At 41.6% G+C, this 27,465-nt stretch overlaps 2 protein-coding genes across 2 annotated transcripts; both read right to left on the bottom strand.

Annotated features, from left to right (window-relative positions):
* Positions 1 to 5,373, bottom strand: cmtm7 (CKLF-like MARVEL transmembrane domain containing 7). The gene is made up of 5 exons (XM_070912489.1): positions 5,213 to 5,373; positions 3,986 to 4,162; positions 2,741 to 2,839; positions 1,257 to 1,338; positions 1 to 138 (listed from the first exon to the last, which is right to left on the bottom strand). The coding sequence occupies exons 1-5, from the start codon at positions 5,324 to 5,326 to the stop codon at positions 125 to 127; spliced, it is 486 nt and encodes a 161-aa protein (XP_070768590.1). The 5' UTR covers positions 5,327 to 5,373; the 3' UTR covers positions 1 to 124.
* A 12,018-nt stretch (positions 5,374 to 17,391) lies between these two features.
* On the bottom strand, positions 17,392 to 18,638 carry siglec15l (sialic acid binding Ig-like lectin 15, like). Its single transcript, XM_070911739.1, has 2 exons — positions 18,281 to 18,638; positions 17,392 to 17,759 (listed from the first exon to the last, which is right to left on the bottom strand). The coding sequence occupies exons 1-2, from the start codon at positions 18,636 to 18,638 to the stop codon at positions 17,392 to 17,394; spliced, it is 726 nt and encodes a 241-aa protein (XP_070767840.1).
* Between the last annotated feature and the right edge of the window lie 8,827 nt (positions 18,639 to 27,465).

A 27,465-nucleotide genomic window follows, 5' to 3' on the forward strand; every position in this document is an offset into this window, starting at 1 on the left:
ATTACCTCTGCAGTAAGAATTATAATCCAATCAGGTTAATTATCCAGATGATTGCTAGGCAAAAAAACCAGGACCAGGACACAGCAAACTGCCAAGATCTGGTTGCTTCATGAGGGATCGCTTATTACACAGCTGCACCTGGAGGGGAGACAGGAAGGAGGGAGGGAAGGATTTAAGGAGGGAAGGGTACAGGAGATAAGGAGGAATGGAGGGAGGAAAAGCAGCACAGAGAACAGTGATAAAGAACAGAAAAGTTAGTTCACTGCAGTGAAAATACTTTCCATCATGTGATGTGACTCACATGTCTGATTATCAGTTGAAGTTTCTTTTGTGAACCAAACAGTTGCTTCAATGTTGGAACAAATCTTGATATTCTGCCCTTCAGTTCCCCTTCAACAGCTGATTAGCACTGTTAGCATTGATTAGCATTCCTCACTGAAACACAGTGAGACTGTTTCACTGAGCCTCTTGCACAGCGGTGGAAAAACTACTCTGATCGTTTAGTACAGTAAACGTAGTAATACTACAGTGTAGAAATACTAACATTTTACTTACGTTAAAGTACAAAAGTATTAGCATCAAGATATACTTTAAGGAAAAACAATGGCTGCATGTGTTTTGACGCCTGTTACCCGCTGCTGGTGTATGTTGAGTACTTCAGTTCTGTGTGACGGTGTAGAGCAGCATTTTCTTCTCTGCTGTCAGTGAAACACCCCCTTTTCAGCTGAACACACTCTGACAGCACCACATCACAAAGCTACAGGTAGCTCACTTCAACGCTCCATTGATTTAGCCCCCCCCCCCGACCAAATGTATGGATCTCTGGTCATGTTACTGTCGCTTTCATCAAACAGAAAACAAGATGACTTAACTCATATTTGAACTACTAGCAGAGTATCCAAACATATGCATGCTGCACCACCCTGTGAACAGAGGCACCATGACAACATGTCCTGTGAACTGGTGACAGACAGACAGACAGACAGACAGACTGTCATCATACTGGTGATTTTACTTCTATAACTGGTTTGAAATGTCTCCTGCAGGATGTCGTCTCTGGGATGTCCTGTTGTGTTGTGTTCGTGTGTCGTGGGAACTCACAGCTGTTTTTGCCATCACATATTGATAATGAGTGTAATGCTGTTACCGAGGAAGGACACGAGGAGCAGCTGCCGTCTGTCCACAACTCCACACTGTCCTCACTGTCACTATAAAATATATGAAATTATAAAAAGCAGGTCTGGGATCAGACGTACCAGTCTGGTGGGAGCCACAGGTCACACTATAAGATGTCCACAAACTAACGGCCATCAGGAACGTCGCGATGAACCCAAACACCTGCAGACAAACAGAGTCCATGTTAACGGCACGTCACACATTAATCAGTTAATAAAGTTAACTTGTTTCTTATATAAATCTTCTTAAACAATCAAATATAACAACAGGAGCAGCGGAGATATGAGGTTTTTATAGAACCTGATTCCTCAGGCGAACGTTGTTATCAGTAAAACATCATGTGACTTCCTGTGTAATTAGAGGGACAGATGCAGGAAGGACGGGGGGGTGGGGGGGGTTAATGGGTTGCAACCACAGAAATCAACAGTCTGTCGTCAGGATGAAAACTCTGAAACCAATTCATACTGCCCACCAAATACATATCGTATTTATTATATTATATATGAATTATTATTAATTATAGATTATACTATACTTGATTCTATTTTATATTCTATCACACTGGAAGTCATGTTCAACTGTATTACTACATTTCACCTCATATTTTATATCCCATATTATATTATATCATGTTAATACAGCTTCATTACATCATCATATTTCTATACTAATAGACAAACACTGAGTATCATAACTTTATTACATATTGTTCTGCTGTTACAGTAGATGGTATCATGTTACTCTACATGTACTAATCTCACCACTGTGTCACTTCACTTCAGACAGTACTGCAGTATTAGTTTAAGTACAACACTGGTGGTGTGTATTTACACTGCTTGCCTTTCTAGTTTCTATTTCTATTCTTATTTTCTATATTTCTAATGATTCATTTTTACTTCATTTCTGTCTTTGTGCTGCTGCTCGCCATCGTATCTTATTATATCTTATTTTAGGATTTCAAATTGAAATTTCATCAGATATAAGAACATGTTGTTGTTGTTTTTGAGTACAAACTTATATTTCGGAGAAAACAGGCTGGACTGATATTAAACCTGACAATCTCAAATCTAAACTCAAGGTCAAGCTGTTTCATCATCAGGAACTCCACCCACTCTGAAAAAGAACCATGATCCCTGACCTCAGTTTTATCTTTTCCACTGGTTTTCAAACAGCAGCTCATGCTAACAGAGCAGGCTGAGACTGCTGGGAGCTCTGGTTGACAACTGGTCTGAGGTCAGTACATCAGAGCAGCAGTGAGTCACTGTGTTTAAGCCCACGGGTTAAACATTATACACAGTGAACATGTTTCAAAGACTCACACTACTAAATATCCAAGCTTCAATTAATGAACCGTCACATCATCATCATCATCACGTAGTGTGCAGTTCTTTGAGTTTCTGTTATTATTAACCTCTGTGGTTCTCACACTCATCTCACTGCTGATGAAGAACAAGCAGACTGTCAGGTGAGACGTCACCTTCACTGACAGAATCACAGAAAGTGTAATGGAGTGTTTCTAGTCAGCCCTCTGTAGATTACCCAGGCGCCCCGGCGTCTTACGTACCGATCCGGCCACCAGGGCTGAGACCCCTCCAGCCTTCACAGCAGCGACGATGGAGGCGATGAAGATGAGGACGGTCCCAACAGAGTAATGAAAGAACTCCTGAAACAGCAGAAAAGATCTGAGTCACCGAGAAGGAAACTTCCTAATAACCTCGTCCACCAGCAGGAGACAATAAACCACAACACAACATTGATCTTCATCAGTCACTGTACAGTCACTGATCATCCTTTCATATCGAATACAACGGAAAACCACTGCCGACTGTCTGGACTCAGGTGACAAATGAACTAAATATGGTTGAAAATTGAACTTTCTGGTTGTTGATGTCTAGTTTACATCTGAAATGAGTCATTGTGAAGCTCCAAACTATACACTGAAACATCAGTTTTCAACCAAAGTAAGTGCACTTTTAACCAAGAAGTCTGGATGTCTTTTCACCTGCAAATCACCACCTGAGTATTTATAAGGAGGTCACTTCATTAAACCAAAGAACAGGAACTGTTCAGTTACTGTAACTGATGTGAAACTCGGAATATCCTGTTTAATATTTTCTGCAGGTCCATCCAAAAAGTACAAGTCGGCTAAAATGAAGTTAAAATGTCTCTCAATGAACAATTTAAGGTGTCAACGTTTAAACAAAATGAAATAACTGATTTATGTATAAATAAACATATTACCACTGTTGACTGAGCTTTACATCTCAACTTTTAAGCAAACATGGATGAGAAACTTTAGAACAAGTTTTCTGTGTTTTCTTGTGTGATTTGTGTAAAAATCCGGTTCATTTTGAAAGCGCGGCTCGTTGTTTCCCCAGATCTCTACAACGTTGGTGGAGAGCTGATATATCAGATTTATCAGATCAATATCGCCCTCAAAAAAACTCCACGAGAGCAAACTTTGTTTTTTTGGTTTGCTATTGAGTGCTAAATAACAAACAGGAAGTGCATCTTTAATATGAACCGAACTACAGAGATGAAGCAATCACCTGTAAACTTTCTATTTACTACAGAAGCTTCCTTCCTTCCTTTTTTAACCCTACAAGGATGAATGTTGGGTGAAACGTCAGGTCAGTTCCTCTTGTGTAACACTGAGCATCAGATCTGTGTCACAGTGGTTCAGTGGAAAAGCAGAAGTGAGACTATGAAGAGATGAACATGCAGAAACCTGCTGAAGGGGGATTTTATCTCTGCAGCCTGAAGCTTTAATATTTAAAACACACAGATGTGATTTAGTTTTCCTGCTTACCGTCAGCGGCCAGTTGATGCAGGGCATCTTCCCCTGCAGCCTGAACAGGTGCATGAGGAAGAAGATGAGGAGGGCGATGAGGAACCACAGCGCCACCACCTCAAAGTACTGGAAGGCCGGCCAGCTGGGCCAACCCCGAGCACAGTGGACGCACAGGAAGGCGACGAGCAGGGCGAGCTGGGAGAAACAAAATCACAGCTTTAAACGCTCTGAACTCTGGATTTGTGCGATTAAAGTAACTGATAACAAGATGAGATGCAGATCAGCAGCTGGGCGATTGATCACATTGTTTGTTCAGAGCAGCCTGTCTTACAAACTGGTGAGAGGAGAAGCAAACAGCTCCGTCAGTCACAGTCAGAGTCAGATATCTGCTTTTATGATGCCCATCGACGCTTCACGTCACATTAACGCAGAGTCTTTTTATTTTCACACTTTCTTCAGTCAACAGTTTGCATATTCCATCCTCTTGGTTTAAAACACTGTGCAGCTCTGTTCGTTTTAAACACATATAAGTTACATATTTCAGTCCAAAATTAACAAGACACTGAAAAGCAGAAATGTTTGCGGTAGTTTAGTCGCTGTTACAGAGTTTGTCTACCAGAGAGCACTGACAGGTGTATTTTACACTGTAATAACATCACATCTCTCAGTCCCAGGCGTCGGATTGTATAATAATAATGATAATATCGGATTCTATCTCAAATATCGATATCAGTATCAAATATCCAGCATCCCTGAGGCTCTACCAGACAAACAGTAGTAAAACATGGCAGACACACCATGTTTTCATCTCTAAGCCTGAATAAAACCTGAATAACCAGCGTCAGGAGAAGCTTAATAATGATACTGCTTCTACTTCATCAGTCGTTGTGTCCAAGTTTACAGTAATTATGAGTTAACAATTGAAATTGAACTAATTGTAATTGTTTCCATAAAGATTTCAGCACACAGCGGTGATTATTAATGTCAGGCTGGTTATTAAACTAAACATGAACTAAATTATTACCGACATTAACAGCAGAGTCACGTGTCTATTCAGTTTAAATACTACGTTAATGTAATACTTTTCCTTAAAAGGTAAAGTTTTCATATAAACTGCATGTTAGCAGTGAAGCTAACGATGCTAACGTTAGCTTGACATGACCCGGTGTGCCGGTGTGAACCTGCTCGGTGGGGCTCCGGGTAAACTCCGGGTTAACCTGTATGTGTTATCAGTTGGACTCTCACCATCTGTCCTATCTTGAGCAGTCCCGGGATGGTCCGGGTGTAGTCCATGTTGACGACACCGTCACCGGACGCCCTGGTCGTGGTCATCGTTGTCGTGATGACGGTGTGCGACATGTTGACGGTAAACGGCGCCGGTAAACAACACGAGGGATAAACCGTTAAACAAGTTAAACTGCAGCAGAAAGTCACCGTCGACTGGTAACGTTACAGCCCGTCTGTCTGAACGTTACACCCGAGTCAAGCCCACCGGATAAACACGGGGACTTCCGGGAAGAGATTTCACAATAAAAGCCATGATCAGGCGGCGTGGAGGCTGGCGTGAGACTCTTAAAGTGACAAGTTTAAAAAAAACAAAAAACAAAAGATGAGGTGACAGAGAAGAAGAAATGAAATAACCAAACGTGTTAGGCAAATGAATTATACAATTATATATATGTGTTTTGTCTTACATGTACAGTATATAAGAACAAACATATTAAAAGAGGAAAATATTGATTGTTTGAAGTATTATTATTATTATTATTATTATTATTAATAATAATAATAAGCAGTGAGGTTTGTTGGACCCCAAACAATGTAACAAGTATTAAATGTGTCTCCAAATAAATACACTGAACACTGGTTACTTTATCAGAGTTGGAGGTAAATTATTCACAGATACTGACCACAAAGACACTGTATTTCAATATTAATTCACATGATGTACTCAGACATAAAAACACAGCGCACCGACAGAAACTGTCTTACATTTGTTGTGTTCACTGGGGAGGTTTTCATGCCTTTATTTTGAAGTAAACATCCTGTGTGTGCTGGTCTCATCATGGTTGAGTGTTTGAGCATTGACAGCTCTGTGAGTGTGCAGGAGGTGTGGTCTCTGTCAGGAAACACTGCAGCAGCAGCAGCAGCAGCAGCGCTGAGTGTGAAAGCTTCCAGAGCTTCAGAGAAAGACGCCGACGTTCAGTCCAAACACACGATTGTTCAGAGAGCTGCTGTCAGGACGATTCTCTCCACATCAACACCCTGAACATAACCCTGAACACAGCATTGTACACACAGTGAACACACAGTGAACACACACTGTACACACACTGATCACACACTGAACCCAGCACTGTACACACACTGTACACACACTGAACACCGCACTGTACACACACTGAACACAGCACTGTACACACACTGAACACACACTGAACACAACACTGAACACACACTGAACACACACTGTACACACACTGAACACACACTGAACACACACTGAACACAGCACTGTACACACACTGAACACAGCACTGTACACAGCACTGTACACACACTGAACACAGCACTGTACACACTGAACACACACTGAACACAACACTGAACACAACACTGAACACACACTGAACACAGCACTGTACACACACTGAACACACACTGTACACACACTGAACACACACTGAACACACACTGATCACACACTGAACCCAGCACTGTACACACACTGAACACACACTGTACACACACTGAACACAGCACTGTACACAGCACTGTACACAACACTGTACACACACTGAACACAGCACTGTACACACACTGAACACACACTGAACACAACACTGAACACAACACTGAACACACACTGAACACAGCACTGTACACACACTGAACACACACTGTACACACACTGAACACAGCACTGTACACAGCACTGTACACAACACTGTACACACACTGAACACAGCACTGTACACACACTGAACACACACTGAACACAACACTGAACACAACACTGAACACACACTGAACACAGCACTGTACACACACTGAACACACACTGTACACACACTGAACACACACTGAACACACACTGTACACACACTGAACACAGCACTGTACACAACACTGTACACACACTGAACACAACACTGAACACACACTGAACACACCCTGAACACAGCACTGTACACACACTGAACACAGCACTGTACACAACACTGTACACACACTGAACACAGCACTGTACACACACTGAACACAGCACTGTACACAACACTGTACACACACTGAACACAACACTGAACACACACTGAACACACACAGAACACAGCACTGTACACAGCACTGTACACACACTGAACACACACTGAACACAACACTGTACACACACTGTACACAGCACTGTTCATACACTGAACACAGCACTGTACACACACTGAACACACACTGTACACACACTGAACACACACTGAACACACACTGATCACACACTGAACCCAGCACTGTACACACACTGAACACACACTGTACACACACTGAACACAGCACTGTACACAGCACTGTACACAACACTGTACACACACTGAACACAGCACTGTACACACACTGAACACACACTGAACACAACACTGAACACAACACTGAACACACACTGAACACAGCACTGTACACACACTGAACACACACTGTACACACACTGAACACAGCACTGTACACAGCACTGTACACAACACTGTACACACACTGAACACAGCACTGTACACACACTGAACACACACTGAACACAACACTGAACACAACACTGAACACACACTGAACACAGCACTGTACACACACTGAACACACACTGTACACACACTGAACACACACTGTACACAACACTGTACACACACTGAACACAACACTGAACACACACTGAACACACCCTGAACACAGCACTGTACACACACTGAACACAGCACTGTACACAACACTGTACACACACTGAACACACCCTGAACACAGCACTGTACACACACTGAACACAGCACTGTACACAACACTGTACACACACTGAACACAACACTGAACACACACTGAACACACACAGAACACAGCACTGTACACAGCACTGTACACACACTGAACACAATTCAATTCAATTCAATTCAATTTTATTTATATAGCGCCAAATCACAACAAAGTCATCTCATGACACTTTACAAAATAGAGCAGGTCTAGGCCGACTCTTTATAATGTTATTACAGAGACCCAACAGTTCCCACCATGAGCAAGCACTTTGGCGACAGTGGCAAGGAAAAACTTCCTTTTAAGAGGCAGAAACCTTGAGCAGAACCAGACTCTAGGTGGGCGGTCATCTGCTTTGACCGGTTGGGTTTTAGGGAGAGAGAGAGAGAGAGAGAGAGAGAGAGAGAGACAGACAGAGACAGAGAGATAGACATAGAGACACAGATAGACAGACAGACAGACAGACAGATAGGTAGGCAAAGATGTATGGCAGCACTAACAGTAGAAATAGCTGTAATATTAGCTGAGATTAATAATAGGAGCTTTAATAGTGACAGAACTACGACTAAACATAATAACGGTAGTGATGGGAGTCAGGCAGGCCCATGGCAGCAGCAGCACCCAGGCGTACCAGGACCACAGCGACCTACGAGTCGACAAAGCACAAAGAAACTCCGGGGAAGAAATAAAGTTAGTAACATGCATTGGACTGTGATGAATGTGCAAAGATGAAGAGGGAGAGGAGGAAAGCTCAGTGCATCATGGGAAGTCCCCCGGCAGTGTAGGCCTATAGCAGCATAACTAGGGGGCTGGTCCAGGCAGGCCTGAGCCAGCCCTTAACTATAAGCGTTATCAAAAAGCAAAGTTTTAAGCCTACTCTTAAAAGTAGAGAGTGTGTCTGCCTCCCGGACCCAAACTGGGAGCCGATTCCACAGGAGAGGAGCTTGATAGCTGAAGGCTCTGGCTCCTGTTCTGTTTTTGGAGACTCTAGGAACCACAAGCAGCCCTGCATTCTGGGAGCGGAGTGCTCTAGTGGGGTAATAAGGTACTATGAACACACACTGAACACAACACTGTACACACACTGTACACAGCACTGTTCATACACTGAACACAGCACTGAACACACACTGTACACACACTGAACACACACTGAACACACACACTGAACACACACTGAACACACACTGAACACAACACTGTACGCACACTGTACACACACTGAACACAGCACTGTACACAGCACTGTTCACACACTGAACACACACTGAACACACACTGTACACAGCACTGAACACAGCACTGTACACAGCACTGTACACACACTGAACACACACTGAACACAACACTGTACACACACTGTACACAGCACTGTTCATACACTGAACACAGCACTGAACACACACTGTACACACACTGAACACACACTGAACACACACACTGAACACACACTGAACACACACTGAACACAACACTGTACACACACTGAACACACACTGTACACAGCACTGTTCACACACTGAACACACACTGAACACACACTGTACACAGCACTGAACACAGCACTGTACACAGCACTGTTCACACACTGAACACAACACTGAACACACACTGAACACACACTGTACACAGCACTGTTCACACACTGAACACACACTGAACACACACTGAACACAGCACTGTACACAACACTGTACACACACTGAACACAACACTGAACACACACTGAACACACCCTGAACACAGCACTGTACACACACACACACACTGAACACACACTGTACACACACACTGAACACACACTGAACACAGCACTGTACACAGCACTGTTCACACACTGAACACACACTGAACACACACACTGAACACACACTGAACACACACTGAACACAGCACTGTACACACACACACACACACACACTGAACACACACTGTACACACACACACTGTACACACACTGAACACAGCACTGTACACAGCACTGAACACAACACTGAACACAGCACTGAACACACACTGTACACACACACACACTGAACACACACTGAACACACACTGTACACACACACACACTGAACACACACTGAACACACACTGTACACACACACACACACTGAACACACACTGAACACAACACTGAACACACACTGAACACACACTGTACACACACTGAACACACACACTGAGCACACACTGAACACAGGACAGAGAGTTCCAGCACGCAGAGGACAGACAAAGAAAAAAGACAAACACATGGTCCTGTGACTTTGTGTTTCCGCAGCTTTCACCCTCATCTTGTGGTCTTCATTAGTGGATGGAGTTGCTCAGCTGTCATAGAGATTATCACTTTTTTTAAGGAGTTTAAATAGATTAAATATGTTTATTTTGCAGACGTTCAAGTGTGTAAAGTTCATATTATTTTGTCCAAAGTTTACCTTTAACTTACGATAAGTAAAATAGATACAGAACGTATATGATGTCCACTCGTCTTTGAGAGCGATTTATGATCTTGTGTAATTCACAAAAGATGTTTTGAGACCCGACAAGATGTCAGAGCGTCCTGCTAAACCTGAACATCAGAGTCAGACCCGGTTTCTCTCGCACATGTCACCAGTTTTAAGATGTCAACATCTCCACCACTGAAATATCTGCTGGATGGACTGTGATGAGATGTGGTTCAGACCTTCATGGTCCCCTCAGGATGAACTGTCATAACTCTGGTGATCCTCTGACTCTTCATCTAGCGCCATCATCAGGTCAACATGTCAATGTGTCCAATACTTTGGTTTGTGACCAAATACCTGCAGAACTGATGACGTTCATCAGCCTCAGCTGGACTGTTTACTGCTAATTAGCTAATGTTAGCATGCTAACAGGCTAAGCTAAAATGATAAAAGGGTTAAATACCTGCTAAACATCAGCACGTTAGCATTAGCATAGCCTCACAGACTCTATTTTGGTTGCGTGTTTATCTAAACATCTAAAATCTAGATGTAATACAATCTAAAATTGAGTCTAGGTTAAACTAGCTTAGCATTTAATTGGAATTGATTATTTGATAGTCTATATTTTAACTATAATTAGAAGACAAATGACATAGTTCTTTCCAGGAACCATCCTTGGAAATGATTAGGAATTTAAAAACTAATAAAGTGGAATGTGGAACAAAGTCTGGGCTCAGTGTTTCATGTGGCTCACTGCAGAACTGGTTTTGACGAGTCCAAGTCAAATCTCTTCTTTTGAGACAAGTCCAAGTGGAATCCAAGTCAAGTCGCAAGTCTTTAAAATCTACAAGTACAAGTCAACATGAACGTTTTTCAGTTCTCTCAATGGGGAACGTTCACACTGAAACAACCTGATAGTTCATTTTATTTTCAATTATTGATTATTTTATTTTTCTTACTGATTAAATCATTATTGATCATCTGTTGGTGAACTACAACATGTCGCCGTGCTCAGTGGCTGGATGAGCCTCCTGAATCTCTGACTAAAATGCTCTCAGAGCTCTCATTCATAATTCAAAGTGCAGCCTCAGTAACACTTAAGTAGAGGAAAGACAGAGGAAAGGGCAAAGTGTGCGACTGCCTGGAGCAGCGCGTCCACTGAAGGCAGAGACCCACACTGATATCAACCCTCCGTTACGTTTGTCCAGCACACCTTCATCAGCCTGCTCTCCCTGATGCTGCGTGACAGCGTGTTACCGACAGTTAACACGTCACACAGGAGCTAGCCACTTGTTCTACCTGATCAGCCAATCAGAGGACAGTAGAAACATCCCTTGTTAAGACCTCATGAGCGCCATTTAAAGGCAGTAAGCCACTGGCACACCATCAGCAGGGTATTTAGAGCTGTAGTTATTGAACGCCAACAAAGTAATAGTTGTTTCATTTCTGATAAAATCAGATTTAACCTCGACTACAGTCACCGTTTATCTCACAGCGTGGTGAGTCATTCAAAAGCAGAAGCAGCAGCAGAAACCTTCAGAGATGTGAGAAGCAGTTATTTGCTTCAGCAGCAGGTATAGCAGCTTTATCAGTCACCATGGAGACACAACATCTGATGCTTCACACTTTCAACCACATCCTGTGGCCACAAAGTGGTTAAACACACACCAGCGGATACATACAAACACACATATATTGCAACACAACGCAGTGAAAGCCTCAGCTGCACCACAGGATGCAGCCGCTCCCACCAAACCACAGAGGCTTTTTGGGTTATCTAAGCGATGTGCTTGAAGCAGCTTTTATGATACAAGACAAAAACGTTTGGCTGCGTTAAACTTTCTCAGGCAAACATTCACATCCTGCCATCTTCAATTTGACCTTGACCTATGACCTTAACCCCAAAATGCATTAAATTAGTAATACGGAGTACTTTTTATAATCAAAAATATTAAAATAAAACTTAAAAATTGTAATTTCACAAAGAATATATTTTGTAAGTGTACCTTAGTTTTAACATAAAGGATACCACAACTATGTTCATTTCAGTATCAACAGTTTCATTGTTTTCTCCCATATTACTTAATAATGAGCAATAATTTTATTGTACTGTCCCTCTTAAACACAAAGTTGTTACCTCCTTATTCCCTAACCTGTTGTCCTCTTCCCTTGTACTTCCATACAGGTACCCAGTGTTTCATTGATACACTATATATACCAAATATCTACACTGCTAATTAGACTGTAATCTAATGTGTTTCCTGATCTTTTGCTGACCCTGACCAGAGCAACGCTCAGTGCTTCATCAGGATCAGGGTCGTGAAAGAATGTGGATTGGGATAAGATCAATGAATGGGACATCCCTTGTTTTAAATGAGCCCTTTGATAATAGGCTCTGGCTCAGGGGGCCCCCTCACCCGTGGGGCCCCGTGGCCTGAGCCCGGTCAGCCTGTTCTGTAATCCATCCATGGAAATATCATTGTATGCTGTGGCATTAACAGACAGAGCCGACAGAGTAAAGACACTTTTTATTATTATACTGGAGTTTAAGTCGACCTCTGGCTCCCCCTGCTGGAGGGAATAAATACACACAGCAGCTAAAATCCTGGAACAATAAGAGCAGACTGTCATGATGATATCAACTATAACTGCTATTGTTTAAAAAATACAACTGATCAACTAAAAAAACAGTTTCTTCTTGTTGGTTGATGTTTGAGCTTCACATTCATCTGCTGAAGTTTCTCTGAGCTCAGTGGAACACCTGGACGTACCTGCAGGACTGATGCTAGTTTGAAGCCAATCAGGGGCCAGTATGAAACTCCCACAAGTGTGATGTAGAACCTTAGAGCCTCCAGGTCCCAAACACTGAGAGTGGACTTATAATAGTGAAGTAGGGGACATCTTGTGTCCAGAAGCAACTTGAACAGTATTTACATTTTCATAGATTCAGGCTTTTCAACGAGGGAGAAGGAGGAGATGTGATGTTCAGAAGTAGTTTGTTGAATTTGTTTTATTGTGATTCACTTTAAATGGATCACATAATGGATTCTATAATGGAATCTGGTTTCCCTTCATTGATAATGTGGAGAATCTTTCAAATGAACAGATTTTAGTTTCCTGAGGAAGAACAATGTGAACTGTTTCATTCTAAACACAACATTTATATTTTCTACAGCCTTCACATGATCTGATGTTGAGGGGTGTTCCCTTCATTCTTTGGTGTTCCTGCAAAATAAAGAACAAAGGATACCTGCTTATAAATCAGCCATTATCTTTACTATTTCTTTATAATATCAGAGGATCATTGAGACCTGTTTTAATTTGGTGAAGGTACAATGACCTCATACAAGTAACATAGACTCCATAAATGAATATCTGTAAACATCTCATACAAGAAGAAAACAAAAATACATCATACCTCATCCACTCCTAAATGTTGACAGTAGAGTAGAAGACACCTGAAAAAACAAGGTTTCATCCTTTAAAATCCATTTTCATGTGTTTGTGAAACATACACTGAAAACAGACCGTAGGAACAGAAAGACCAGCGTATGCTGAATGAACCTGCTTGGCCCACTGACACCAGCTAAACTTTAAATTAGGATTGTACCGTCCCCAAAATGCTGAACTGATTTGCAAGTCAGCGTTAGCTAACTGTACCAGCCCGCACATGAATGCAGTTCACCCACCTGACTGTAGGTGGTGTGGAAATGTAGGAAATTTGTTTTAAATTAAAATTTATTTTCTGGGGGAGGACCCCTAGACACACACACTTCATGTGGGATATGGGACCAACACCACCCACCATCTTGAACCTTTCTGTGCTGTATGTTACTACAACATGACATCACCTGGTCTGCTTAATGTGCAGGCTGAAAACTCACCTGGCTCCTCCTGGTGTCCTGTGGAGCTTTTGAAACTAGCATGCTGAGCTGTAAAGGAAAAAACAACTTCTCATCAGATCTGAGGCTTTACACAAAACAAGGCACCTGCTTTGCTTTGATAATTTGTGTTATTTTGCAATGCAAAATAGTCCAGAGGAAGTCCAGAAACAGACCTGATGTTGCTGGAATCACTGGTTCAACAGTAAGTTGTGTACACATTCAGTAAATCATATTGTGTTGACTTGTTTTTGCAACAACAGTTTAGTCCATGAAATGCTCGGTCGCATTTACGTTATGGCACTGCTGCAGAGTACCAGGACCTTGAAACTGGACCATCTACATGGAATACTACCATTAATGTCAATGATGACTGTGCTTTTCCTGCTGTAACATGTCAAAATGTGTGCTGTGAAAAGGGTCAATTAGCAAACGGCTAATGGATTAGATTGTAACAACAAAGACCAGCATTTTATTTTGAACTTAAACTAAAGGCGTCTTCACATTATTCTGTATGTGGTGTGTCGCGACACCTGACGTCACCTGCACCAGCACAGGAAAATTTGTAGGAAAATATCTTTCAAAGTGCTCCAACTTCAAGGTTTAGATCCACTGGTTCAGAAACATTTTAATAACTTCTTTTTCAAGTATCCATTTGTCAACAGTACTCACAGGAAGTGGAACTGGTCACAGTGAGTGCAGAGTAAACCAGCTGAAGCTCAACGTCGCCCTCAGCAGGAGAGTCAGAGCCTTGCAGTCGATGATTCTCCACTTCAGATACAAAACAACATGGTATATAAGTTAAAGCTAGCTAATTGTGTATAAAGTAGTTAAACTAGCTAACCAAATATAAAGTAGTTAAACTAGCTAACCATATATAAAACAGGTAAAACTAGCTAACCATATATAAAGTATTGAAAACTAGCTAACTGTATATAAAACCGTTCAAACTAGCTAACTGTATATGAAGTAGTGAAAACCAGCTAACTGTATATAAAGTAGTTAAACTAGCTAACTGTATATAAAGTAGTTAAAACTAGCTAACAGTATATAAAGTAGTTAAACTAGCTAACAGTATATTAACTAATTAACCATATAAAGCTGTTAAAAATTGTACAACAACAGTAAAATGCTGCTCTAACATTGATTTGTCAGTATTAACAATGTCATATAATTCACAGGGGCCATTTTTCTGCAGAACGAGTACATTTTACTGATAATACTTCAGTACTTAAGTAGGATTTAAAATGCAGGACCTTTACTTTTAACAAACTAAGGATCTAAATCCACCACTGTGCCATTGTATCTGTAGACTGCAGAGACAGGAGCGAGTGATATTGTAAACATATAAACTCATGTCTGAAAAATGTAAAATGTAAAACCATAGTAGACCAGGTTGGACCACTTACCTACTTCAGCGTTTCCATACATAGGAGAAGTGTCGGCTCGAGCTGAGGAGGAAGAAATGAAGACAAAACACATGATGCATCTGGTCATTTCAGAATAATGTGACATTTGAAGTTTACTCCACAGTTTGTATGAGGTTGGAGAGAAACGTATTGTTTAAGCCATAATGTGACTTAATGTTACTGCGACATTCTGACTGTGTGTGTTTTGTAAGACATATATAAAATGTTTGGTGAAAGGTTGTGGAACACATAAAGAAACTCACCACCATGTTGGAGGAGGCAGCAAAAGGAAAAACAAAAATCACCTGTTCTCTTTTTAAAGGTTTTGGGCTGTAAAAGGGGAACAAGATCTAGACGATCAGGTGAAAAGGTCATCGTCTTTCCTTTTGTTATCACTCTTCCAACATGGCAGTGATGTCCTGTTGATTTCACTTACGGAGACGACTCAACACGAGCTGCAGAGGGAGGTTGGGATATATGATGAATCCAAGAATCAAGGAGGTTTATGCCAGCAGAGAGTTAATTATTCATCTGAAATGTTTAACTTCAGTTTGTCTTCCATGTTACATCATACATTTACATGTAGAGTAGTACAGGTAAGATTTGGTAAGTGTTGAGATATATATATATATATATATATATGTATATATATGATGATATATTCAGGGTCTGTCCTGAAGCATGTGTTGTAACGCAGCGTTCATGTCATATCATAAAGTCGTAATTACAAGCGGGACATTCTTTTCTACGTCAGTCTCCTTGTTGTTATTTCAAGACAGACTTCGTAATTTCTGATATCTACATTGTTTCACACTTGACAAAAAGAACTCGTGTTAACAGAGTTTTACAAATTACTTTTTCACTGTTACCTTAAAAAAACATAACTGAAGGATTGTTGTTTATCACACTTTTAAAAAGACAAGGACAGTAACAAACCAGCAGAGCAACATTAGCATGTAAGCTAATGTTCTGCAACACAACCAAGTCACCAAGGCAAGGCCAACCCTAACTTGGCAGTTGTTCATCTTTGTCTGGCCAACCGGAGCTCAGTCCATACTTAACTCTGTGATTCAGTCCCGTAATATCTTTCAAGATACAACCTGCTGCTGGATAACGGGGAAAAAAGGTTATTGGTTTTTCCACCATAGTTTCCGTACATGATCGCTGTGACTGAATCATGGTGTAACATAGTGCTGAGGTCACTAATGGGTCTAATTCCAATAAGCCCCAACTCACAATAAAAAATAGACATTCATGTAATTTGCTACCCACTTTCAGCTAGTGTAATCCTGGATGATTTGGTGACACCTATGAATGCTGGTGGTACGAGGCGGTAAGGAAAAGCAGCTATTCTGTTCAATACAACAGAAGAAGAGCAACTGTTGTATCTGTTTATAGCGCAGCCAAACAAACAGTGGGCTGAGAGGATTCATGGCGTCACGTTGTTTTGTTACGACAGTCAACGATGTTGTCCGATGCAGTAATAATTCAAAGTTGTCTACTGCAACATGTTCTCTATGTACAAACTGAATGCCATGCAGGAAAGTCTGACTAATAAAATCTACTATTTAGTGGCGGTTACACAACGTAAAGAGGGCTATTGTTGAAATAATTCTGGCCATAAATGGTATAAAAATGGAGTTGATATTATAAAAATCTTAGGGATAATAACTGTACGTTTAATTTTGCTCACCTCTGTTTTTCCTGTAGCAGATGAACCCTGTGGACAGCAGCAGCACGATGAGGCCACACACAGTCAGAGTTATCTTCAGAGTATTACTGGGTGGATACCTCCACTCTGCTCCACCCAGCCGGCTCTCCACCCTACAGGTAAACACATCCTCCTCAAGGTACGGCACAGAGCTGATCAGCCGAAACGGGCTGACGTTAGAGGTCTGGACCTGGTCTCCTGATGGGACCCTGGAGGCTGACAGCCAGGTGATGGTGGGCAGTGGGTGGCCCTCCACCTCACACTGCAGCCTGCGGGTGGCGCTGTCTGAGCCAGGGCTCGTCTTGACCGCGGAGAGGCTCAGGATCTGGGGTTTAGCTGTGAAAGAAGCATCATGGACAAAAGTTAAATATGCAATATGACAATATGTGTCATCAGTTGTGACTATATACTGTATTTCTACTTCTTTGTGTCTTTTTTATGTCTCGTTTTTCAGGTTAAACTGTCCGTGTTCTGACTGATCACCATTTTAAAGTGGAAGAAGAAGAATGTGTTTCCATTTCTAGAACCACAGCTGAGCTATGCTAACGTGCTGACCGCTAACTGAACATGCGACACACTGGGAATATTTGCACACTGGGTTGTTTGAGTTGTATTGTATTGTGTATGTATTTTACTGATCTTTTAATTTGAGACTTTAAGTACCTTTTGCTGATAATACATAGCATACTTTCGCTTTAGGTTTTGAATGCAGTATTTTCACAGTGTAGTACTTTAGTTACTTACTTTTAGTTAAGTAAAGGGTGTGAATACTTCTGTCAGCACTGCTGAGAAAACACTGCAGGCCAAAAATGTTATGGAACCAGTGGTGATCCAGAAGCTCTTCAGTAGGACCTTACCTGTTACATAAAGCTGTATCTCTTTTTGAGAATTACTCCACCAACTGCTGTCCAGCTCCACTCGGCAGAAGTACGTCCCGTTGTCAGTCAGCTGTGCCCTGCTGATGAGCAGTGACAGCTCCCCCTGTCGAGGATCTCCCTCCAGGGAATGTTTTAATCCAGAAACTGAACAGTCATTGAGTCCTTCCATGGAGTCATTTCTAACTGAACAGCTGAAGAACGGATAAGCATGCGATTCTCTTGCCAGCCATTTAACAGTGATCTTCCCTGAATAGTCCTGTTGTTTGGGATGGGTGAAGGAGCAGCTGAGGACAGCGTCTTCTCCTCTGGGGACAGAGACCACCGGAGAGACCTTCATGTTCCAAGATACTGAAAGAGACCCTGAAGAGGAGGATCACACCAGGATGAGCTCATGGCAGTTTAGAGTTATTTCAATATAAAATCTTCAACGCTGTTGGTGTGGGGTTGGTTCTCGCACGAGGTATTGCAACAGAGCGAGCAGCTTTCTCCCCAAACACAATCATTGAGGCTTTTTCAGCAACTTTCATATGACTGAGTGGGACGCCATCTTTGAACACGGTGTCCTCCATGATACATCCATGGAGACGACACTTTTGTAGCCATGCTAGCAGCACAGCTCTATGGATGCAATGTTCCCGGAGCTCTTTAGAAAAGACCGACTTCCTCTTCGGCGTGACAGCTAACCGTTAGCATACTGACAGGTTCTGTCGTAGCCTATGACGCTTGCCTATGACTCACAGCCTAGCAACAGCCTTGACAACAACACTTTGATTGATTGGCACACATACAGACAAATCAGTGTTGAATTCAGACGCGTGGTAATTGTTTATGTTTTTATATTAGCTTAGGTTATAACGAGTGGTACAGAACATGATAAGCATCTATATAAGCTCTGAAAACAAGTTTAATATCATTATCATCATTATTTTAATTGTGGTGAAAACCGGTACAATTTGGTAGTGAATGTTGAAGACTGGGATATTGTAGTGTTTTACAGATATTTGTCGGGATTCAGGACACCCAGCTTGGAATCAGGACAATCCCGGACAAACCAATCACGATACATTGTGAGCACGTTAGCATGCTTATGTTAGCATTTAGCTCAGAACTGTGTCTAAGTATAGCCTCTCAGAGCTGCTAGTAGGGCTGTCCACTCTTAATCTTGTTAATGCAAACCCTGTGTTTTATTCTGGAGGTGTGGGGTTTTAAAGAAGTAGACGTTTACCAGGCAGGAAAGGAATAACAATATATTGTGTTACATTATGGGAAATGTTGGATCCGTTGTTTTTGGAGCCATACTAGGCTCTGAAAGTCAGGATATCTCCACTTCTGCTGCACATATTTCTGTTTTATTTATCATTATTTATATTTATTACATACAACTGGTCAGTGTGGCTTCTAAATCGTGTCATGCCAAACGTCTGTGTATCATGTTGAACCAGAAGCCATATGAATTGGATGTTGGAACTGGCTAGCTAACTAACTAGGTTGTCTTTTTTTGTGTTCACTTAACCAACTAACCAGACATCACAAAGCAAAGAAGAAAGGATCTTACCTGTGATGATCACCGACAGAGTAAGACAGAAACACTGAGTCTGCTGCCACATCCTCAGGCTGTTCAGACAGAAACCTTCTGACCTTCAAACTAAAATAGCAAATTCAGGAAGTCTTGTGAAATGTGTCGTATGAAACTGAACATTTCCTGAAAGAAGTAGAAGTCAGAGAAGGCTTTGACACAGCATGGTTTTAGTTTTACACATATATTATTATTATGTTTTCTGGATTTGATGTTTGAGCTCGTGTGTGTTTCATGTTTCACCTGCCTACAAAATAAAGCTGAGGTTAAAAACATCATCTTCATACCTTCACACAGAATGGCACGAGCATATTTCAATTCAATGAAATGAAGTAAAATGAAAAGAAAATAATAATGAAGTGATGAGAAGTGAATAGTAGCTCATAGTTAGCTATACGTTAACAGTTACAGTCTCGGCCGGGCGACCTGCTGGAGGGTTCACCGGTCGGTCTACCACACTTTCAGCCAGATGGGAGACGAGGAGCAGACCATCGGGTGAGACAACTATATAATTATGCATTTGAGTGAATTATTCCTTATTCCTTAGTCCATCCACCCGTGAAAATTGGACAACTATTCTCTCACCTTGCATGTAGTCTATGGGCCAGTAGTCTTCTTTTGTGAACTGTCTCTTGGAACAGCTGATTTGCAACAGGGCAGGGGCAGTTTGCAAATAATACATGAATATACAATATATTGAAGATGAGGCAAACATGGTGCTTCAGGCAGAGATTAGTTTGTTTATGACTGACTGTGACTGGAGCCCTGACATGTTATTAACATCATTTACAAGGTCCTGCTGTTAAACAGTGCTCGCCGTGGTTGACGTCTTCATCCCAGAAGAGGCCATGTTTTGTTGTGTTGAGGTAAACCAACAGGTGATTTACTTTCCTTTTCCTTTCCTAGGATTTATTACCTGGTTTATCCACATTTCGAGGGGAGATTATAATAACATTAGTAGTATTTCCATGTTTATTACTAATCACTTGACCTGAAAGTTGTTTCAGAAGCTTTCCAATAAAGTCCTGAAGAAAACAGTAACTTTTTTAAATTATAAAGATGTTTATTGATAACAAATAGTCTTTTGGAGGAACCCATGTAATGTGTAATAAATGATTACGTAATTAGAAATTATTATTGTAGAAACTATGCTAATGTCATTTCTGAATAAAATATTTTATTTCAGTTCAGTAATTTTCGAAGAAGTTTCCTGAAAAGATAATTATATATATAATTTGGTACTAAATAGAGAGAAAGTAGGAATGTCTTTGAAAGAAATGCTCAGTTTAAAACATAAAAGTAAAAAAAAAAGTTTATTATTGAGTTTGTACAGTGCAAACACACAGAAACAAAAGCTTGATGCTGCAACTCAAAGAGAATAAAGAGTGAATATACAACAACACTATGACACCATACAGCAACGAGAAGTAATACACACAGCATGTACACATTTAACAAATCAATAAGACGAGTTTGCACTGTTAAGAGAATATACACAAAGAAAAAAGAGGAAGAAAAAACAGACACAACACTAACAGTTGCTAAAATAATCCCCTTCACTGCCAGTGGCCCTCATTCACACGAGTATTCATCCGCCACACCAAAAGACTTGATACGTGAATGGACATCTTTTATTTGATTTTAGTCTTCGTATATTATGTTCAATTGTTTGCTTACCTGCAGACACATTTCACATTTATGCATGTTGAGCTGACGTGCTTTGCACAGATTAAAAGTCTCTCCAATGCTACCTTTGGAATTAACACAATTGTTTTCTGAAATTAAAGCCTGTAAATTAAAGAATTACCGTGTGCATGTTTGTGTTCAGACATGTCAGTTCCTACTTATAGCAAAAAGAAAGGGATGTCACACCTCAGAGGACAACTGAATATTAATAATGTAATGTTTAAGTGTTTGTTGAACCTGAGGGAAATAAAGCACAACAGCTGTCTAGTTTCACACATTATAATAGATTTAATGGTTCAGTCAGTGACACCAAAGATGAAGTGACTTTATTCTATCACACGGATTGAAAGCTATTTATATAATAAAATCCAAGCTGCTGTTGAGTTAAAGACACAAAAGTGATGAATAGTATGTCCTTTAACCAATCAGATCACAGACTGTGACAGAGAAATCAATCAATTCCAAACTCTTATCTTCTACACGAGTCAATAAAGCAGTGAGTCCAGATTCAGTCAAGACTGAGCAAAGAACAGCACCTGACTGACATTTATTTCAACATATAGAATATTATTGTCATATAAATGGATAACTATAATGTATAGTAAAGCTACAAAACAATGCTAAAAACTATACCGTTAAGGATAAGCTAGCAGGTGAGACCGCCACAGCTAGCCTTAGCTAAAGCTACATCTTCCTCTTCCTCGTCACTCGGCTGGATCGTCCCACTACAGGGGTAAGAGGACGGGTCGGCCAACGCAGACGGGATGGGCGGCCTTACAGCAGTCCTCGTCACTCCAGCCAAAGTCCTCGCTGTCTTTCAGACTCATGAGAGCACACTGACCTTCCGTCACCGTGCCGGGCTCCCCCTCTGCCCAGTTGGTGTCATTGACTGGATCCTTGTTAAGCCAGTACCACTCCCCGGTCCGGGAGCTCCGACGCATGCCGATCCACACCTCCTGCAGGCTGTCGTCCTTGGCCTGGATGATTCTGTCGTAGACGAGTCTCTGGAGATTGGCACTGGGGAGGCTGACCAGCTCCAGGTTCTTGTCACTGCAGTACTTCACGGATTCTCGCCAGCCTTCTGGTGCTTCTCCGATTTCTAAGACCCCTGGAGACACGACGCAACCCCTGAAATCTGTTCAGGTGAAATAAATTGAAATTAGAAGGCTATTCACTTTAAGAAACTATTCACTTGTAAATCATTGTGTGGAGGTTTGATTACCACAATTGACCAAACTTCTTAGCAACCTTAACTAGGCATGGCAGGCTCTAGTAAGAGCGAGTGTGGAGCGTGGTGCCTTTTATTAGCCTTTCAAAAACCAAAAGCACAAAATAAAATGTGGATTAAACAGTGTTTGTCTGCACTAAAGAAAGCTGTAATTGTTCGCATTTCCCAGCTAACTTTACTATCTTGAGTAAACGAGTATTACTTCCAGGGCCAAGAAGCTCATCATCAGCTATCAGTTACTGGTTGTGTAAAAAAAAAATTTGTTCTCCACTGAAATCGGTCCGGGATCCTATCAGAGTTTCTCAAAGCTGTTTCTCTTGTAATGTTAAAAATTGAAAACATAAGTATGTAGCCAAAGCTAAGCAGCACACCGAGTTATGTTAGAACCAAATATCAAATGTCAATTTTACGTTTGTCCTTATACTTGCTCTACACAGCAGTCCAAGACCTGTTTCTTTATTTCCATGTATCATCAACTTGTGACGATGATGACTTTTTACCTGCATGGTCCCATTAGCTTTAGCCTAAAAGTTTTAGCATGTTGCCATCAAGTTTATATTTAAGATCCTTTTATAAGACTTTCATTTTAAAACAAGTCAGCTGGAAACATTATAAAGACAGCCAGAGACAGCGTTTGTCTTCCCACAGCTAAAATCATGCACTCAGTGTTTCAGAAATGTCAACAAATTCTGAGTATCAGATCTGCCACTGTTATCATTGTAAACCGCATAAGTGCCAAGCAACAATGCAAAGCTTGATAGGAATTAGCAACGGTAACTACGGGAAGCTAGTTTTAGTGCTAAAAAGCTTTGTGAAATACTCTAAAGTTAGGACTGACACACCCCGTTCTTTTAGGGGTTTCTCCTGACTCTGCAGACCTCAATTTGAAGGCGGAGGTCAGACTGCAAACAGTGCGTGGCTCGTGTTCATGGTGCAGCTCCATACCTGGGGTTTTACTGATGATGGGTGCTGGGTTCCCAAACAGAGCATTTCCATTCTTTCCCACAAAGTAGACAGCCATTTTGGAGAAAGCGTGCCAGATGACGTTCTTACCCGACGCCAGAACAACATGTGTCGAGACATATTCTGTCCCTTTCAGCTCCTGCCACTCTGGACTCCCCAAAGGAAGCTCTCCAACATGAACCCCATCAGTGAAATCCTTGTGGACCACGATCACGGCAAGGTTCTCCATGTCGGGGATGGAGTTGATTACAGAACAGGCAGCGAAGTCCGTCTCTGGTATCAGATTGAGGAGTAAGCCTGGACGGTAGAGGACGGCTGTGCCAGCTGTCTCAACCAGCGGCGAGTCCGGATCGAAGTCCTTAATTCTGGTGGAGTCTGTCTCTGACAGAAGTACAGATGTTTCATCTTCAGCATCCTGGGCCAGAATAGGAGGAATATAGAACTTCTGCTTCTTGTCTTGGGTTGGCGGCAGCATCGTGTACAGCAGCCCACAGGTGCAGTTGTGCCGCATGGCGCAAGCGTGACCGAAGAGGACCGCCACCGGCTGATCAGCTTTCACCGCTCGCAATGCCTCATCTTCTTTTATCCAGATCTGAGCGTTCTCATGGGGCTGAAGACGAATTTCCTTGGTCACTGCACCTTCAACACGTACGTCGTTTTCTTGGTCAGTATTGATGATGATGAGTTTGAATGGGCTCCTTTCAGTTACAGCTGCTGTGACTTTGTCCGTGGGGTCAGTGGTTCCTTGGATCTTGGGTACTGGTGGGATGAGGTACTCTTTGCCCAGTTTGTCGGTAGGTATAACCAGAGCAGTCTGCACACTGTTGTTTTTACGGTTGACGACATGGACGGTGATATTCTTGTTACTTTGAATTTGGAGAGTTTTCTTGGATTTGTCTTCCTTCCAGAGCTCCAGACTTGCATGAAGTGGGAAGTCCAGAGTCCCTCCTGCACTCAAGCGCCGTGTTGCAATATCGTATTCAGGCGTTCTGATGTTGACGTCAGTGTCATTATGTAAGGCAGTGATTTGGACCTTGTTTTTGGGCTCTTCAGGATAATAGTAGGCGATGTTCTCGGGAAAAGCAATAATGGATTTGTTATTGGGGTGATTGGCTGTGGATTCTGGGAAAGGAAAGAAAATCTGCTGAAGCAAAAAACTCAAACCTTCAGTCATATTTTTCAGAAATCGACTTACAGTGTAATTCAATAAAACACTTCCCGGTTCCCACTGACACACATTTGGTACCTCAAATGTGTACTTAAGCACAGTACTTGAGTAAATGTACTTCGTGACATTATTCAGTGTGTTTTACCTGAGTTCAGTGCTGCCAGAAGCAGCGACAGGAGCAGCGCAGGACACATGGTGGCACCAGGATCACCAGCAATGAGTGTTTTGGAACTAAAGCCAGTACCTGGAATGAATTGACTGGTTAAAACAAGACCTCATAGTATCACAATGAACCCCCATAGTGTCCCTCTCTTCAGACCCATGTCTACTTCCCCAGGCCTCTTCAGTGTTATTCTTTACCTGTCCACTAGGTGACTTTCCTTATTCCAGATCCTGCTCCTCCCATCGCCCCACCTGCACCTCATTCCCTCTTCAGCCCTGCAGCACATGCACCTGCCCCTTTTCCCAAGTCAGCTGTCAAGATCGTTTTTTTGTTGTCATGTTTCTTTGCTCTCTTAGATGTTGCTGTACAGTACAATACCACATTTCCTCATTATAGTAAAACACCTTAGTCTACATTGCATTCTTTTCATTAATATTTTACCGTATATTTTAGGCTTGCTGTAACCTGGCTGAAATATGCCATGACGAAAATACCGGATTGCTGTAAGTAGTATGACACCTGACAGAACAGCCAGCTCGTGGTCACCAGATACCGGAGAAGGACAAGCGTTGCTAAGCGGTGGATTTCTGGAAGTTCAGTGAGTTTGTTTTATTTCAGTTTCAGTTATCCATGGAACATTTTATCATGACGTTATATATATTATATTATATTTTTACACTCAGTGTGGGATGAATTTGTCTGTGAAACAAATGACTCTTAACATTATTTCATACTGAAATAATCGGTACATTTGTCATCTAGTTAGTTCTCCCCCTTCACATTTGTAAAGTTGTTGCTTTTGTCAAGTTAACTTTAGATTAATTTGGACGTTAGTTAACGTTACCCTTAACCACCGTTTACAAAGTTAACGAGTGATGTGGGATCAGAGAGATCGGCTACTGTGTTTGGTTCTGTGTTAGCCTGTTGGCCTTTTGACTTTCTTTATTCGTGTTTTCCAGAAGGCGGGAGATCCAGTTCTGTAGCTCAGTGATTGTAATGGCAAATAATGATTATGATGATAATAAAAATATGTATTATATAATATGAATAGGGGTGAAAATGACTTTTATCGGTTACTAATGATCTACTGGGAAACAAAGACGAGTAAAATGCATGCCATGGCAAAAAGGCTTCTGTGTGTTCTGTTACTGTTCTGCAGTCATGTGTAATGGCACCATTAAGACTGCAGTGCAGAGTCGCCCACGGACTTTACTGACATGAGAAGGTCGCTTTCAGAATAAAATGTTGTCTGTAATTGAGCAACAATTTGTCCTTTTGATCTTCAGGACATTCAGTCATGACAGCGGGTGGATGCTGTCGGACGTGTCGTCATGACGCTGGACAGCAGCTGTCTTCGCGTGGAGTGGCAGGAGGCTGCCGCATTACACTGAGCTTGTTCTGAGGCAAGTGATTAATTCAGGTGTCAACGGTCGAGTAGGAGCTAAAAGACTAACACTGACCCCTTCGAGTCGTCTTCATGAGCATATTTATTGACTGGTACGATACTGCCAACAGGTTTCCGGTCAGGATCAACCCCCAAGGATGGCAACAAATGTTCTGCCAGACCGGGAGTGAGCAAGAAGACCGGGAGGGGGGTCCAGAGGACAGAGAGGGCGACCACCCACATGCCCTTCATTAATAGCTCATCTACAGTCAGTACTGAAGGACACTTGTTGTTGTTTATTTGTAGGTGAGCAAGGATTTGAAAGGCAAATCAAGTCCTCTCCAAGGACAGTCCTCAAGTCCCCCCGTCTGTCTTACATGTTTTTGTTTCAGCTCTGTTCTCACACACCTGATCCAACAAAGAGCCAAACACTTGTAGCCTGTTCAGATCTGTTTCTGCTGCCCAACATGAAGACATGAAGACATGAAGACGTTCATTAGACCATGTGAGCAAGACAGAGCTGGAACAAAAGCACGCAGCACTGCGTAACTTGAGGACTTGGTGGGAACATTTAAAAGGGGTTTTACTGTACTAGCTTGGTTTGTAATCAATAGGGCTTCTAAATATCCAGAAATCTGTGGTTGAATACATTTTTTAGGAAAAAATGTTATTTGAATAAATTTAAATTAAATAGTTGGAGGAAGTCAACACTGGCACTGAACGCTGCTGCTGCACTGAACGTTCAGGAAAAAAGTGAATGGAAACTTTATTGAAAACACTAATTTTAGACGTTTTTGTTGAAATGTATTGATTGAACTATTCTTTATTAAGAACATTGTTTGGTTTGCCTTTTGACTTGTAACGTTCTGAAGTTTAGTAATATTACAATATTAGTAAGCAGAGATTGTATATGTTGTTATTGGTAATAATTATTATATATTGTTTTATTGTCCATTACATCATAATGTCTGGCGAGTGTAGACGGCAGTGCCTGTT

This window comes from Enoplosus armatus, chromosome 9 (assembly GCF_043641665.1).
Source record: "Enoplosus armatus isolate fEnoArm2 chromosome 9, fEnoArm2.hap1, whole genome shotgun sequence".
NCBI classification, from domain to species: Eukaryota; Metazoa; Chordata; class Actinopteri; order Centrarchiformes; family Enoplosidae; genus Enoplosus; species Enoplosus armatus.